Source organism: Salvelinus namaycush, chromosome 8 (assembly GCF_016432855.1).
Source record: "Salvelinus namaycush isolate Seneca chromosome 8, SaNama_1.0, whole genome shotgun sequence".
NCBI lineage: Eukaryota > Metazoa > Chordata > Actinopteri > Salmoniformes > Salmonidae > Salvelinus > Salvelinus namaycush.
Genome location: NC_052314.1, coordinates 4,183,632 through 4,199,930, shown reverse-complemented (window position 1 = coordinate 4,199,930; position 16,299 = coordinate 4,183,632). Strand labels below are relative to the sequence as shown.

At 45.0% G+C, this 16,299-nt stretch overlaps 1 protein-coding gene across 1 annotated transcript in view; it reads right to left on the bottom strand.

Moving 5' to 3' along the window:
* Window positions 1-15,579, bottom strand: part of LOC120051652 (inner centromere protein-like) — a 33,806-nt gene extending 18,227 nt beyond the window's left edge. Inside the window, exons 1-8 of the mRNA XM_038998545.1 lie at window positions 15,437-15,579; window positions 15,154-15,261; window positions 13,764-14,431; window positions 10,275-10,323; window positions 9,330-9,387; window positions 6,865-7,009; window positions 1,058-1,188; window positions 610-747 (exon numbers count right to left, since the gene is read on the bottom strand). Coding sequence (XP_038854473.1) covers window positions 610-747; window positions 1,058-1,188; window positions 6,865-7,009; window positions 9,330-9,387; window positions 10,275-10,323; window positions 13,764-14,431; window positions 15,154-15,261; window positions 15,437-15,576 — 1,437 coding nt within the window. The 5' untranslated portion in view covers window positions 15,577-15,579. The remainder of the gene's footprint in view (window positions 1-609; window positions 748-1,057; window positions 1,189-6,864; window positions 7,010-9,329; window positions 9,388-10,274; window positions 10,324-13,763; window positions 14,432-15,153; window positions 15,262-15,436) is intronic.
* Window positions 15,580-16,299: the final 720 nt, after the last annotated feature.

Here is a 16,299-nt window from a genome sequence, read left to right as displayed (position 1 = left end):
CAGCCCTTAGCCCTGGACACAGCCCTTAGCCCTGGACACAGCCCTTAGCCCTGGACACAGCCCTTAGCCCTGGACACAGCCCTTAGCCCTGGACACAGCCCTTAGCCCTGGACACAGCCCTTAGCCCTGGACACAGCCCTTAGCCCTGGACACAGCCCTTAGCCCTGGACACAGCCCTTAGCCCTGGACACAGCCCTTAGCCCTGGACACAGCCCTTAGCCCTGGACACAGCCCTTAGCCCTGGACACAGCCCTTAGCCCTGGACACAGCCCTTAGCCCTGGATACAGCCCTTAGCCCTGGACACAGCCCTTAGCCCTGGACACAGCCCTTAGCCGTGGTATACCGACCATAAATCACAAACCCCCGAGTTGCCTTATTGCTTTTATAAACTGGTTACCAAGGTAATTCGAAAAAAATAAGAAAATGTTTTGCCATACCCATATATATCACAGCTGTCAGCCAATCAGCATTCAGGCCTTGAACCACCCAGTTAATAATTTAAATGATATATGAGCGGAGGATGTCAGAAGAGGAGGACTTCCTTATTCCTCAGGAAGTAGCATATCCCAAGGGCTCCTAAATAAACAATGAAGAAGATAAAAACGAACCTTGAGGTCGACACTGCCCGGCGTGGTGTGTTTGATGAAGGACTTTATGACCGTGCTGCGACCCAGAGAGCTGGGGGTCATCATCCGCATCTGGTTCTTCTGGACCGTGTGGAGGAACGACCTCACGTTGGGCCTCACCTAAAAGTAGACAAAAAAAATAAAAAATACACAGGCTGCATTTACTACATCAGGGTCTATTGAATACATATGACACTATGATTAACCCTTTAACCCCCGTGGAAGAACTGGCCCACTCTGTGCCAGACAAGCTAGAGAGAAATCATGGTTGAAAAATGTCATTACAACAAGTAAACAACCACAAAATGGTTTAAAATGACAAATTCAAAATGTTTTTTTTTTTTTTTTTACACATTTTTCACTCGAGACACTTTTGAAAAGAAAAACATTGCTATATCCAAAAGAGACAGCCGTATGTCTTAGTTCTTACACTCTGGCTCTTCTTGAGGAGTGAAGGCCACTTCCCGGGGGTCTGGAAGTCCTCTCTAGCTTCTGCTGCTACTCTGCGCTTGGCACGGAGGCGAGGACCCAGACTTGATGGTGGCTTCTTACCACTGCCATCTAGGAATAAATGGAATAAGGACATTAACCACTAATAAAAATCTCATTGCTTGCACACACACATTTGGCAGATATTAAATTGCAGGTGCAGCAAACATTTTCTGTTTCTTGCTCCAGCAGTGCATTAGTGAATAATACACAAATCCCCAAAGATAAACTAAATTAAGAAATATCAGAAAGAGTCCGGGAATATAGATATGGTGGTGTGCAAAAACAGTATATGAATAAACAAAGGTGTGTACAGTAGTTATTTAGGATGAGCCATGACTACAAGACAGTATATACACTGCATTCAGGAAGTATTCAGACCCCTTCCATTTTTCACATTATTACGTTACAGCCTTATTCTAAAATATATTTTTTTCATATCTACACACAATACCCCATAATGAAAAGTGAAAACAGGTTTAAAAGTGTTTGCAAATGTATTAAAAATATAAACAAATACCTTATTTACAAATGTATTCAGATCCTTTGCTATGAGACTCAACATTGATCTCAGGTGCATCCTGTTTCCATTGATCATCGTTGAGATGTTTCTACAACTTGATTGGAGTCCACTTGGGCTAAACTCCAATTGATTGGACATGATTTGGAAAGGCACACACCTCCCTATATAAAAAGGTCCCACAGTTGACAGGGCATGTCAGAGCAAAAACCAAGCCGCGAGGTCGAAGGAATTGTCCGTAGAGCTACGAGACGGGATTGTGTCGAGGCACAGATCTGGGGAAGGGTACCAAAACAACGTCTGCAGCATTGAACACAGTGGCCTTCATCATTCTCAAATGATAGAATCTTGGAGCCACAAAGACTCTTCCTAGAGCTGGCCGCCCGGCCAAACTGAGCAATCGAAGGAGAAGGGCCTTGGTCAGGGAGGTGACCAAGAACACGGTGGGCACGCTGACAGAGCTCCTCTGTGGAGATGGTTGTCTTTCTGGAAGGTTCTCCCATCTCCGCAGCACTCCACCAATCTGGCCTTTATGGTTGAGGCACATGACAGCCTGCTTGGAGTTCACCAAAAGGCACCTAAAGGCAACTAAAGGACTCTGACCATGAGAAACAAGATTCTCTGGTCTGATGAAACCAAGATTGAACTCTTTGGCCTGAGTGCCAAGCATCCCGTCTGGAGGAAACCTGGCACCATCCCTATGGTGAAGCATGGTGGTGGCAGCATCATGCTGTGGGGATGTTTTTCAGCGGCAGGGACCGGGAGACTAGTCAGGATCGAGGGAAAGAGTAACGAAGCAAAGTATTGAGAGATCCTTGATGAAAATCTGCTCCAGAGCGCTCAGGACCTCAGACTGGGGAGAAGGTTCAACTTCCAACAGGACAACGACCCTAACCACACAGCCAAGACAACACAGGAGTGGCTTCGGGACAAGTCTCTGAATGTTCTAGAGTGGCCCAGCCAGAGCACGGACTTGAACCCGATCAAACATCTCTGGAGAGACCTGAAAATAGCTGTGCAGCGATGCTCCCCATCCAACCTGACAGAGCTTGAGAGGATCTGCAGAGAAGAATGGGAGAAACTCCCCAAATGCAGGTGTGCCAAGCCTGTAGCATCATACCCAAGAAGACTCAAGGCTGTAATCCCTGTCAAAGGTGCTTAAACAAAGAACTGAGTAAAGGGTCTGAACACTTATTCCTCTATATTAAAAAAGACCAGCTGTAAATAATAACGCAAGCTTATGGAAAAACGTTGTATTTCATTGCAGCTGCAGTGCTGGTTGTAGCATGAGTGGAAGTAGGGAGAACGCAATTGTTCTGGCTGTTTAACAGAGTGTTGACAATGCTGAACAACAACTTAAACATGAACTAAACACAAACAGCAGCTCGTCTAGTCATGATTTTAAAAGTTTTGGAATCTCACATTATCAACTTTGCTGTGCATTCAAGGCTTCTTTTTACAGTCTATGGCACGAGGAAACTGCAGACACGGTGATCTGAGCCATCTGATTGGCCAGCGGTAGGCCTATAGGCTCACTTGATTTTCTCTCTGGACCTTTTGGGTAGGTGGAGTTCTACCTTCACATGAAATGGTTCATAATGGGAACACTTTGCCTTCCCGGCGCTAGGGCTGCTGAATGAAGTGCACCTATCACCAACAGCACAAAACAAATGAAAAATAATAGGAACGCAAGGCTTTATCGTTGTTTTTTTTTTTACAGAAATGTTTGGTAATCAACTAGGAATGGCTTCGTGACCACTGGTCTAGGGTGTCAGGTAAGGTGGAGGTGATATGATCCTCAACTAGACTCACAAAGCAGTTCATGATGACAGAAGTGAGGTGGGTAAAGGAACGATGGTGGACATCTTGAAGCAAGTGAGAACACACTGGGATAGGGAGATTGACGGACATATTCAACACTCCAGCCAGATGCTTTGAGAACGCGGCTTGGTATGCCGCTTGGGCCGGCAGCCTTAAAATGTCTTAAGTCACATCGACCAAGGAGAATGAGAGCTCAGTCCTCGTGAGCGGCACTTGTTTCCTTAAAAGGTGCAAAGAAGGTGTTTGTCCAGGAGCAAGGTGTCGGTGGCACAATGTTGCTGGTAACTCCCTTATCTCACCTCATTTGCACTCACTGTATATACTTTTGTTTTTATTTTTTTCTACTGTATTATTGACTATGTTTTGTTTATTCCATGTGTAACTCTGTGCTGTTGTATGTGTCGAATTGCTTTGCTTTATCTTGGCCAGGTCACAGTTGCAAATGAGAACTTGATCTCAACTGGCCTACCTGGTTAAATAAAGGTTAAATAAAATTTGTAAAACTTTTTTAAAGATGCAGGTTAGCTAGCAAGAAATATGAATCGCTTTGCTAGCAAGCTAGCTATGCTGAACGAATGTTAGCCAGATTGAATTTACGAACACACTCTGGCTATCTAATCTGATTTCAGAGCACTCTCGTCTGGGTGTGCCAGAGCTCAGAATACCCGATGAATTTACAAAACGCGCAATACCCGCTGAATGTGAACGCTGCGGGTAAACGTTTGCAAAAAAAAGAAGAAAAAAGAGCGAATTTAAAATTGTTTCCAGCAGCACAGTTAATCACCAACGCTCTAGATAACATTAACACAGCCTATCCAGCTCTGCTAGGGGTAGTAAAACGGTCAGAGTGAGCTGTTCTCTCATTTATGTCTGGAAGAAGCTAGCCAACTTTAGCCAGTTAGGTTGGGTGTTTGACTGCTGTTGTGAGTTAGACTTGGATCAACCCTACTCCTCGGCCAGAAGGTCCAGTGTCAATAGTGTAGTGTGCGCTCTGAATTTACCAAGCAGACAATCTGACAAGGCTCTGAATTTACCAAGCAGGCAATCTGACAAGGCTCTGAATTTACCAAGCAGGCAATCTGACAAGGCTCTGAATTTACCAAGCAGACAATCTGACAAGGCTCTGAATTTACCAAGCAGACAACGCTCTGAATTTAGGAACGACCCAGAGTGCACACTGACACACCGGAGGCAATTTACGACCGCACAATTAGGTTTCCAATCAAATGTCTTTTGGCATTAATCAAATGGGCGGGCAGGCAGTGAAGTGTTTTTACAGACACCTATGATTACACAGGTTAGAACCAATGCATTTACTTCCTTGTTTTTTCCACTCCCTGTTTGAACAGGGCCGTAAGGGGGAAACATGTGCTTGGGTATGTGGTACGACGCAGCTTTGGAATGATGCAGCTTTGGAATGATGCACGAGGCAGATCTGGTATGATGCAGCTTTGGTATGATGCAGCTTTGGAATGATGCCCGATGCAGATCTGGTATGATGCAGCTTTGGAATGATGCAGCTTTGGAATGATGCAGCTTTGGAATGATGCACGAGGCAGATCTGGTATGATGCAGCTTTGGAATGATGCCCGATGCAGATCTGGTATGATGCAGCTTTGGAATGATGCAGCTTTGGAATGATGCACGAGGCAGATCTGGTATGATGCAGCTTTGGTATGATGCAGCTTTGGAATGATGCAGCTTTGGAATGATGCACGAGGCAGATCTGGTATGATGCAGCTTTGGTATGATGCAGCTTTGGTATGATGCAGCTTTGGTATGATGCACGATGCAGATTTGGTATGATGCAGCTTTGGAATGATGCACGATGCAGATCTGGTACGACACAGCTTTGGTACGACACAGCTTTGGAATGATGCACGATGCAGATTTGGTATGATGCAGCTTTGGAATGATGCACGATGCAGATTTGGTATGATGCAGCTTTGGTAGGCGTGTGCCAGTCTTGTCTTGCTGATGATGGTGTGAGGTATGGTGATGGTGATGTGAGGTATGGTGATGGTGGTGTGAGGTATGGTGATGTGAGGTATGGTGTGGTAGTATGGTGATGTGAGGTACGGTGATGGTGGTGTGAGGTACGGTGATGGTGGTGTGAGGTACGGTGATGGTGGTGTGAGGTACGGTGATGGTGGTGTGAGGTACGGTGATGGTGGTGTGAGGTACGGTGATGTGAGGTATGGTGTGGTAGTATGGTGATGTGAGGTATGGTGTGGTAGTATGGTGATGTGAGGTACGGTGATGGTGGTGTGAGGTACGGTGATGGTGGTGTGAGGTACGGTGATGGTGGTGTGAGGTACGGTGATGGTGGTGTGAGGTACGGTGATGGTGGTGTGAGGTACGGTGATGATGTGTGAGGTACGGTGATGATGGTGTGAGGTACGGTGATGATGGTGTGAGGTACGGTGATGATGGTGTGAGGTACGGTGATGATGGTGTGAGGTACGGTGATGATGGTGTACGGTGATGATGGTGTGAGGTATGGTGATGGTGTGAGGTATGGTGATGGTGTGAGGTATGGTGATGGTGTGAAGTATGGTGTGGTAGTATGGTGATGTGAGATATGGTGGTGTGAGGTGTGGTGATGTGAGGTCGGGTGGTGTGAGGTATGGTGGTGTGAGGTGGGGTGAGGTATGGTGATGGTGTGAGGTATGGTGAGGGTGGTGTGAGGTATGGTGATGTATGGTGGTGTGAGGTATGAGGTATGGTGATGGTGTGAGGTATGAGGTATGGTGATGGTGGTGTGAGGTATGGTGATGATGGTGTGAAGTATGGTGTGGTAGTATGGTGATGTGAGATATGGTGGTGTGAGGTGTGGTGATGTGAGGTCGGGTGGTGTGAGGTATGGTGGTGTGAGGTGGGGTGAGGTATGGTGAGGGTGGTGTGAGGTATGGTGATGTATGGTGGTGTGAGGTATGAGGTATGGTGGTGGTGGTGTGAGGTATGAGGTATGGTGGTGGTGGTGTGAGGTATGGTGGTGGTGGTGTGAGGTATGGTGGTGGTGGTGTGAGGTATGGTGGTGGTGGTGTGAGGTATGGTGGTGGTGGTGTGAGGTATGGTGGTGGTGGTGTGAGGTATGGTGGTGGTGTGAGGTATGAGGTATGGTGATGTGTGAGGTATGGTGGTGGTGTGAGGTATGAGGTATGGTGATGTGTGAGGTATGAGGTATGGTGATGGTTTGAGGTAGGGTGGTGTGAGGTATGGTGATGGTGTGAGGTATGGTGATGTGTGGTAGAGAGAGAGATATAATCGTCTGTACCTGATCCAGAGTCTGGTGTGAGGTATGGTGATGTGTGGTAGAGAGAGAGATATAATCGTCTGTACCTGATCCAGAGTCTGGTGTGAGGTATGGTGATGTGTGGTAGAGAGAGAGATATAATCGTCTGTACCTGATCCAGAGTCTGGTGTGCCAGTCTTGGCCTTGTTGATGATCGAGGCTGGTGTTGGCATGGTGGGAGGTGCCTGGGCCATGGAGCGGGTGAAACAACGAACCTCAACACTAACAGCCCCTGGGTGGTTCGACACCGTGTTAAACTAAAATAAGAGATGAGTTTAGACGATAAATTTCACTATGATACATCAATATATTTACATGTGGAGAACACAGCTAGATAAAGCTAGATAGACATGGTATAAATGACTAAACAGGTTTGTCAGGATACCTGAATTTTGACTTCGATAACAGGTTTTGTATCATGATACCAAAAACACAACAAAAAAAGTAACAGAATTAAGACTGGGCATTATTTTTTCAAACATTTAACAATATGTTGATACCTGGTAGAACAAAATTACAAATATATGTTTTCTATATTCAATTACTTACAAAAAATAAAACAGTAAATAAGAATATTTTCAATTTTACTTATACAAAACCATATGGTGAGACTCAGACCATTCAAAATCATTGTACAATTATATCGGTTTTAAAATGTAATTTGATACATCAGGGTTAATTTGCTCATCTATGAACATAATATTGGGCTAAATTCCATTCATTAAACCTATGTTTTTCCCACATTTTGTTGTTACAAGGTGGGATTAAAATTGATTTCATTTTAGTTTTTTTGGCCAAATATCTACACAAAATGCTAAATGTCAAAGTGGAAGAAACGATTATAAAAAATGTAAACAAAATATATTTTTTAAATGAGTGAATCTTGATTACTTAAGTATTCAACCCCGAGTGAATACCCCCTTGGCAGCAATTACAGCTGTGATGCTTTCTGGGTAAGTCTAAGAGCTTTGCACACCTGGATAGCACAATATTTGCAAACATCCTTTTTATATTCTTCAAGCTCTATCAAAGTTGGTTGTTGATCATTGCTAGACAGACATTTTCATGTCTTGCCATCGGTTTTCAAGCCGATTTAAGTCAAAACTGACGGGGCTGTAGTGGAGCAGGTCGAGAGTTAAGTTCCTTGGCGCCCACATCACTAAAACGATCATGGTCCAAACACACCAAGAGAGTCGTGAAGAAGGCACGACAACACCTTTTCCCCCTCAGGAGAAGAGATTTGGCATGGGTCTCCAGATCCTCAAAAGGTTCTACAGCTGCACCATCGAGAGCATCCTGAATGGTTGCATTACCCCCGGCTATGGCAACTGCTCGGCATCCGACCGTAAGGCGCTACAAAGGGTAGTCACTGGGGTCAAGCCTCCTGCCATCCAGGACCTATATACTAGGCGGTGTCAGAGGAAGGCCCAAAAAATTGTCTAAGACTCCAGTCACCCAAGTCAGACTGTTCTCTCTTCTACCGCACAGCAAGCAGTACCAGAGCGCCAAGTCTAGGTCCAAAAGGCTCCTTAACAGCTTCTACCCCCCCCCCCCCAAGCCATAAAACTCCTGAACAATTAGTCCAGGTGGCCATTTGATTATCTACAATAAACCCCCCCCTCCCCCCTGCTGCTACTCGCTGTTTATTATCTAAGCATAGTCACTTTACCCCCACCTACATGTACAAATTACCCCGACTAACCTGTTCACCCGCACATTGACTCGGTACCGGTACCCCCTGTATATAGCCTCGTTATTGTTATTTTAATGTGTTACTTTTAAATTGTATTATTTACTTTATTTGGTAAATATTTTCTTAAACTGCATTGTTGGTTAAGGGCTTGTATAAGTAAGCATTTCACAGTAAGGTCTACTACACCTGTTGTATTTGGCGCAAGTGACAAATACAATTTGATTGCCATGCTGAATATACGTTCATGTTACTGTCAAAAATAATTAGAATTTAGTTGCTAGTAGAATAACATTACAATATAAAATCGTTTTTCATGTCGTTTTGCACTGCACCCCTTTCATTTTGCTTTGTTGTTTCTTTCGGCCCTCATGGCCTGCTCTGTAAGCCAAGTATTCCTATAGGTCGCTTCTGGAGCCAGTTCTGTTAACAAGCTGTGGAGGTCAGAGGTTTTCGTTAGAAGGAGCCATTCTGTCAGCATTTTCCCCCCTCCCTCTCACTTGCTACTCAAAAGTGGCGTGTTACTGTGTCAGCTGCATTCGCAAGAAGCCTTGCTAGCTTACTACTGTCCCTTTGAGACGATTCAGACAAATGACTAGACAGATGCGATCCTCTCGATCCGTATACGATGTGAGACACATTTGACAGAAGAACCGAAAGTAACAAAAGAGCTAGCACCGAAACCGGTTTGTAGTATATTCTATTATCCAAAAAGTAACAAAAAATTTCTACATACCGTGCAACACTACCAATCAGGATTGAGGTCCATTTTTTTTTTTTCCCCAATCAGGAAAATCTCAATTGGAATTTTTGTTTACTTCTTGAAATGTATTGGAATGATCCCCATCTTTCAGATACATGCATCTACCAGGTGCCAAGTTTCCTACCTCAGGAGAAGTCTCAGGACCAAGACATCCTGTCTCCGTTGGCTCCTCTGACAACACCCTGCCATATACACAACAGTTGATCAGATACATGACTCAGGGGCTGCGTCCCAAAAACACGTCCCTTCGTGGATTTGACAGAAAATGACTGGTATGTGTTAACTCCCTCTAACCCACGTCTACACCAATCCAGTGCTTTTAAAATGTGGGCGTCTACACCAATCCAGTGCTTTTAAAATGTGGGCGTCTACACCAATCCAGTGCTTTTAAAAATGTGGGCGTCTACACCAATCCAGTGCTTTTAAAATGTGGGCGTCTACACCAATCCAGTGCTTTTAAAAATGTGGGCGTCTACACCAATCCAGTGCTTTTAAAAAGTGGGCGTCTACACCAATCCAGTGCTTTTAAAATGTGGGCGTCTACACCAATCCAGTGCTTTTAAAATGTGGGCGTCTACACCAATCCAGTGCTTTTAAAAATGTGGGCGTCTACACCAATCCAGTGCTTTTAAAAAGTGGGCGTCTACACCAATCCAGTGCTTTTAAAATGTGGGCGTCTACACCAATCCAGTGCTTTTAAAATGTGGGCGTCTACACCAATCCAGTGCTTTTAAAATGTGGGCGTCTACACCAATCCAGTGCTTTTAAAATGTGGGCGTCTACACCAATCCAGTGCTTTTAAAATGTGGGCGTCTACACCAATCCAGTGCTTTTAAAATGTGGGCGTCTACACCAATCCAGTGCTTTTAAAATGTGGGCGTCTACACCAATCCAGTGCTTTTAAAATGTGGGCGTCTACACCAATCCAGTGCTTTTAAAAATGTGGGTGAACTAGTGAACGAGGAATAAGAGATAATTGGGATGTCACTCCCGTCTATAACCTTAGCGTACAAATGACAACAGAAGTACTAACATTTAGACATGACAATATTTGATTAACAGGACTTACCCATCTGTCTGCACCTTGACCTCCTCATCACCGTCAACTTCCACATCTTCTACAGTAGACAGACACAATCAATAAACGTGGTAAGGACGTCCAAACCATTCCTAAAATGTATATAATTTACAGGGTTGTGCCAACATGGCCATTCTCGTAATCGTATCAATAAATTGACAGTTGATAAATCGGATGATACTAGTGATAAAGTGTTTTAATATGCCTAAAAGGGATGTTGGCAAAATGGCTCCCTGCACATTCACTGCAAAAAAAATTTTTTTTGCAGATTAGTCCAAGGAGGGTTGGGTGTGTCCTCAACTTGCAGCAGGCAGCCAAATTCGCCATCACTCTGTCAGAATGTAAATTAGCATTTCATATTTTCCCCCCTACCCTAAGCCCCACTTGCTAGATATTATGCACATTGATAGCAAACATCCTCGCCATGTGATTTATCATAGTAGCAGGCAGCAGCAAATCTAAATGATCAGACCGAAAAACATGCGAGGAAAAGTGATCGGATTAAAATTCTGAAGCGAGTGGACGGAGAAATCAAGGTTCACTCTATCCAATCAGAGCAGCAGGATCAACATACAGCCCGCCCTTCTCTTTACAGACAGGCGACCTAGCCAGTTGAGTTATTTAGACCATGCACATGACTGACTCAAAGACAGTATGGTTTACAAAAACTGTGACTGACATGAGAAAGATGCTTGCTGGAACCCATCCACCACTAAACTAACACGACCAGCCACATTTACCATCCACCACTAAACTAACAAGACCAGCCACATTTACCATCCACCACTAAACTAACACGACCAGCCACATTTACCATCCACCACTAAACTAACACGACCAGCCACATTTACCATCCACCACTAAACTAACACGACCAGCCACATTTACCATCCACCACTAAACTAACACGACCAGCCACATTTACCATCCACCACTAAACTAACACGACCAGCCACATTTACCATCCACCACTAAACTAACACGACCAGCTACATTTACCATCCACCACTAAACTAACAAGACCAGCCACATTTACCATCCACCACTAAACTAACAAGACCAGCCACATTTACCATCCACCACTAAACTAACAAGACCAGCCACATTTACCATCCACCACTAAACTAACACGACCAGCCACATTTACCATCCACCACAAAACTAACACGACCAGCCACATTTACCATCCACCACTAAACTAACACGACCAGCTACATTTACCATCCACCACTAAACTGACACGACCAGCTACATTTACCATCCACCACTAAACTAACACGACCAGCCACATTTACCATCCACCACTAAACTAACACGACCAGCCACATTTACCATCCACCACTAAACACGACCAGCCACATTTACCATCCACCACTAAACACGACCAGCCACATTTACCATCCACCACTAAACTAACACGACCAGCCACATTTACCATCCACCACTAAACTAACACGACCAGCCACATTTACCATCCACCACTAAACTAACACGACCAGCCACATTTAAAATCCACCACTAAACTAACACGACCAGCCACATTTAAAATCCACCACTGAACTAACACGACCAGCCACATTTAAAATCCACCACTAAACTAACACGACCAGCCACATTTACCATCCACCACTAAACTAACACGACCAGCCACATTTACCATCCACCACTAAACACGACCAGCCACATTTACCATCCACCACTAAACACGACCAGCTACATTTACCATCCACCACTAAACTAACACGACCAGCCACATTTACCATCCACCACTAAACTAACACGACCAGCTACATTTACCATCCACCACTAAACTAACACGACCAGCTACATTTACCATCCACCACTAAACTAACACGACCAGCCACATTTACCATCCACCACTAAACTAACACGACCAGCTACATTTACCATCCACCACTAAACTAACACGACCAGCCACATTTACCATCCACCACTAAACTAACACGACCAGCCACATTTACCATCCACCACTAAACTAACACGGCCAGCCACATTTACCATCCACCACTAAACTAACACGGCCAGCCACATTTACCATCCACCACTAAACTAACACGGCCAGCCACATTTACCATCCACCACTAAACTAACACGGCCAGCCACATTTACCATCCACCACTAAACTAACACGACCAGCCACATTTACCATCCACCACTAAACTAACACGACCAGCCACATTTACCATCCACCACTAAACTAACACGACCAGCCACATTTACCATCCACCACTAAACTAACACGACCAGCCACATTTACCATCCACCACTAAACTAACACGGCCAGCCACATTTACCATCCACCACTAAACTAACACGGCCAGCCACATTTACCATCCACCACTAAACTAACACGGCCAGCCACATTTACCATCCACCACTAAACTAACACGACCAGCCACATTTACCATCCACCACTAAACTAACACGACCAGCCACATTTACCATCCACCACTAAACTAACACGGCCAGCCACATTTACCATCCACCACTAAACTAACACGGCCAGCCACATTTACCATCCACCACTAAACTAACACGGCCAGCCACATTTACCATCCACCACTAAACTAACACGGCCAGCCACATTTACCATCCACCACTAAACTAACACGGCCAGCCACATTTACCATCCACCACTAAACTAACACGACCAGCCACATTTACCATCCACCACTAAACTAACACGACCAGCCACATTTACCATCCACCACTAAACTAACACGGCCAGCCACATTTACCATCCACCACTAAACTAACACGGCCAGCCACATTTACCATCCACCACAAAACTAACAAGACCAGCCACATTTACCATCCACCACTAAACTAACACGACCAGCCACATTTACCATCCACCACTAAACTAACACGACCAGCCACATTTACCATCCACCACTAAACTAACACGACCAGCTACATTTACCATCCACCACTAAACTAACACGACCAGCCACATTTACCATCCACCACTAAACTAACACGACCAGCTACATTTACCATCCACCACTAAACTAACACGGCCAGCCACATTTACCATCCACCACTAAACTAACACGACCAGCCACATTTACCATCCACCACTAAACTAACACGACCAGCCACATTTTTTTAATCGACCTAAAGAAAAAAAACTGCCTTTGCACTGCAAAGTCAACGTTGCACAAACGCGAGTGTTTTGGTCGCAGTCTCAAACCCTGAGCTAGGTTGTCTGTCCTTGTATTTAATTTATGTTCGCTTGCGCTTGTTAGCGTCTACTATAGGAATCCACCAGTACTGAGTTAGCATAAAAATATACATTTCTGTGAAGGAAATAGCGTCCCTTCTGTGCATGTGCACTGCCAGTAATACCGTATACCCTGGTATGGTACAGGAACGGCATGACCATCTGGATAGCACCAAACCGTACATCACATCAACTCTATTCAGTCTAATGGCACAACGTCATATTTCATCACTCACCAAGCCCGCTGACGTTACTGCTGCAGGTGGAGCTGCCCAGCCGAGCCTTCTTCTTCTTCAGGAAGGATCTCCTGGAGGCTCTGCGGACAGACTCCTGGGTCATGCTGTTTCTCAGCCCTGCCAGGGAGAGCCGCACAGTCAGGGAGTGTCTCACGGAGCGCCGCCTGGCGTCCAAGTGCGTGGCAGCAGCGATGACCATCTTAATGGCGGCGCGGCCTGGAGAACGCTCCGCGCTGGGGTTCATCTGGAGCTCTGCAGACTGCCGCTCGGCGGCTGAGATCTTAACTACGGCTTCAGTTATGTGGCTTTGGGTCTGACGGGAGCGAGAGGGTGTGAAACACAGGGGCTGGCTGGAGTCTGAGCTGGACTCCCCCCTATTACTCTCAGCCTCCTCCTGCATATTCTCCTCCTGGATCTGGCTGATGGAGCTGGACACCTGCTGCTGTGCCTCCCCCAGCTGGAAGGAGGAGGTCTGAGCAGCTCCTTTGCAGGTGCTGCGTACAGGTGATGCCACCTCAGGCTGGGTGGTCTGTTTGGTTCTGCGAGCGCGTGAGGGTTCGACCAGCTCTTCCCTTGTGACTGGGGATCCTCCTTCATCCTCTGCTATCAGGTTCAGGGTGGTGGACACGGAAGAGCGACGCAGGTTACTGCGCTTGCCCTTGGAGAAGCTGCAGGAGGGTCAAAGAAATGAGAGAGAGAGACACACACTCTGTTATTTTAAGGCGTTGTCAGCACCATTACACACCAGGTCAAGTTCCTGGTACATGCAAATGTGTTGACGAATAACGGTGATTCTGATAACTGTACAACATTTTTATTTTACCAGTTAAGTTGACTGAGAACACATTCTCATTTACAGTAATGACCTGGGGAATAGTTACAGGGGAGAGGAGAGGGATGAATGAGCCAATTGTAAGCTGAGGATGATTAGGTGACCGTGATGGCATAAGGGCCAGATTGGGAATTTAGCCAGGACACCTGGGTTAACACCCCTACTCTTAAGACAAGTACCATGGGATCTTTAGTGAACACAGAGTCAGGACACCCGCTTAACGTCCTATCTGAAAGACAGCACCCTACACAGGGCAATGTCCCCAATCACTGCCCTGGGGCATTTTTTTAGACCAGAGGAAAAAGTGCCCCCTACTGGCCCTCCAACATCACTTCCAGCAACATCTGGTCTCCATCCAGGGACTGACCAGGACCAACCCTGCTTAGCTTCAGAAGCAAGCCAGCAGTGGGATGCAGGGTGGTATGCTGCTGGCATAACGTATAGAGTATCACTATGATTAACGTGATGGATCATACATGAAAAGGTTATACTGAGACATGTCTGGACAGAAAACAACACAGGAGCCTACCGTCAAGGCAAATTAACAGGATAACCCACCGTCTCCTGTTGCGATTTTCATTCTGACCCACAGATAGACGTTTCCTACGGTTGCTTTTCTTCTGTGATGGAGTCTTTGGCATCAATTCCGGTTCCGCACTGAAGTCACTGAGACATGAAGAAAAATCTAGTGTTAATAAGAATGACTCCAGAAAGAAAGGTCAACAGCTGTAGGATGAATTCTTCCTTCTGCCAATCATCACTTTACAGAATTTTAAATAATGACACAAAACAATTAGCTCAATGTGTGTCTATGACAAGGGTGGGGTCTTTTTCCTCCCACCTTGAGAATATGCGGTTGGCTTCGTGCTGGATCTCAAACAGCCACACCATGTGGTCATTTTCAATTTCATTGGCAAACGCTTGTATGTTCACATCGAACATCTGCATCAGGGTGCGTGTTGAGGTCAGTACAGAGCTCATAGCCGATACCTGTGAAAGACCGGTTTAAAAACGGATTATTACATATTTGATGAGATGTGTTAAACCTCCTCTCGTAGATAAATTAATCGTTTCTCCCATCTAAAATGGGCTATCTAGGAAGGACAATAAACGAAGTTGTTTAGTGAACATAATATCGCACAAGATTTTAACGTACGGTCATGCTTTTTAACCAAACATTGCAGATAATGTTAAACATTACATCAAATGACACACAAAGAATAAACAGTGACACGACAACCATCCAGACAATTCATGACAATAATAAAACATGTACAAAACAAACATTTATTTTATCAAATGTTAGCTAACTTGGGATTTATCGTTACAAACTGGCTAACAAGTGAACTAGATTATTTTTAGTTTGAGCTATCCCGTGCATTTCCGCAGTGGCCTCCAAATGGTCAAGAATCAGAGCTAGCTATCATCCCTGCAGTTTACACAAAAAATATACAAAGTAAATAAATATGTTGAAGAAACAGAAAGCTAGCTAATGCCGGTTTAGCCAAACTAGCGAGTTGTTAAAATGTTAGCGGCCCGGTGAATTTATAGCGAATGTAGGCTAAACCTAATTTAAGGCAAATACAAATACTTGAATACCATAAAACTCTTCCGGCTTCGACAAAATACAATCCGTTTCGCTGCGATAGCAGTTCACTCTACATTGCAGAGGACTTCAATAATGTTCATAAAAAGCATTAAATC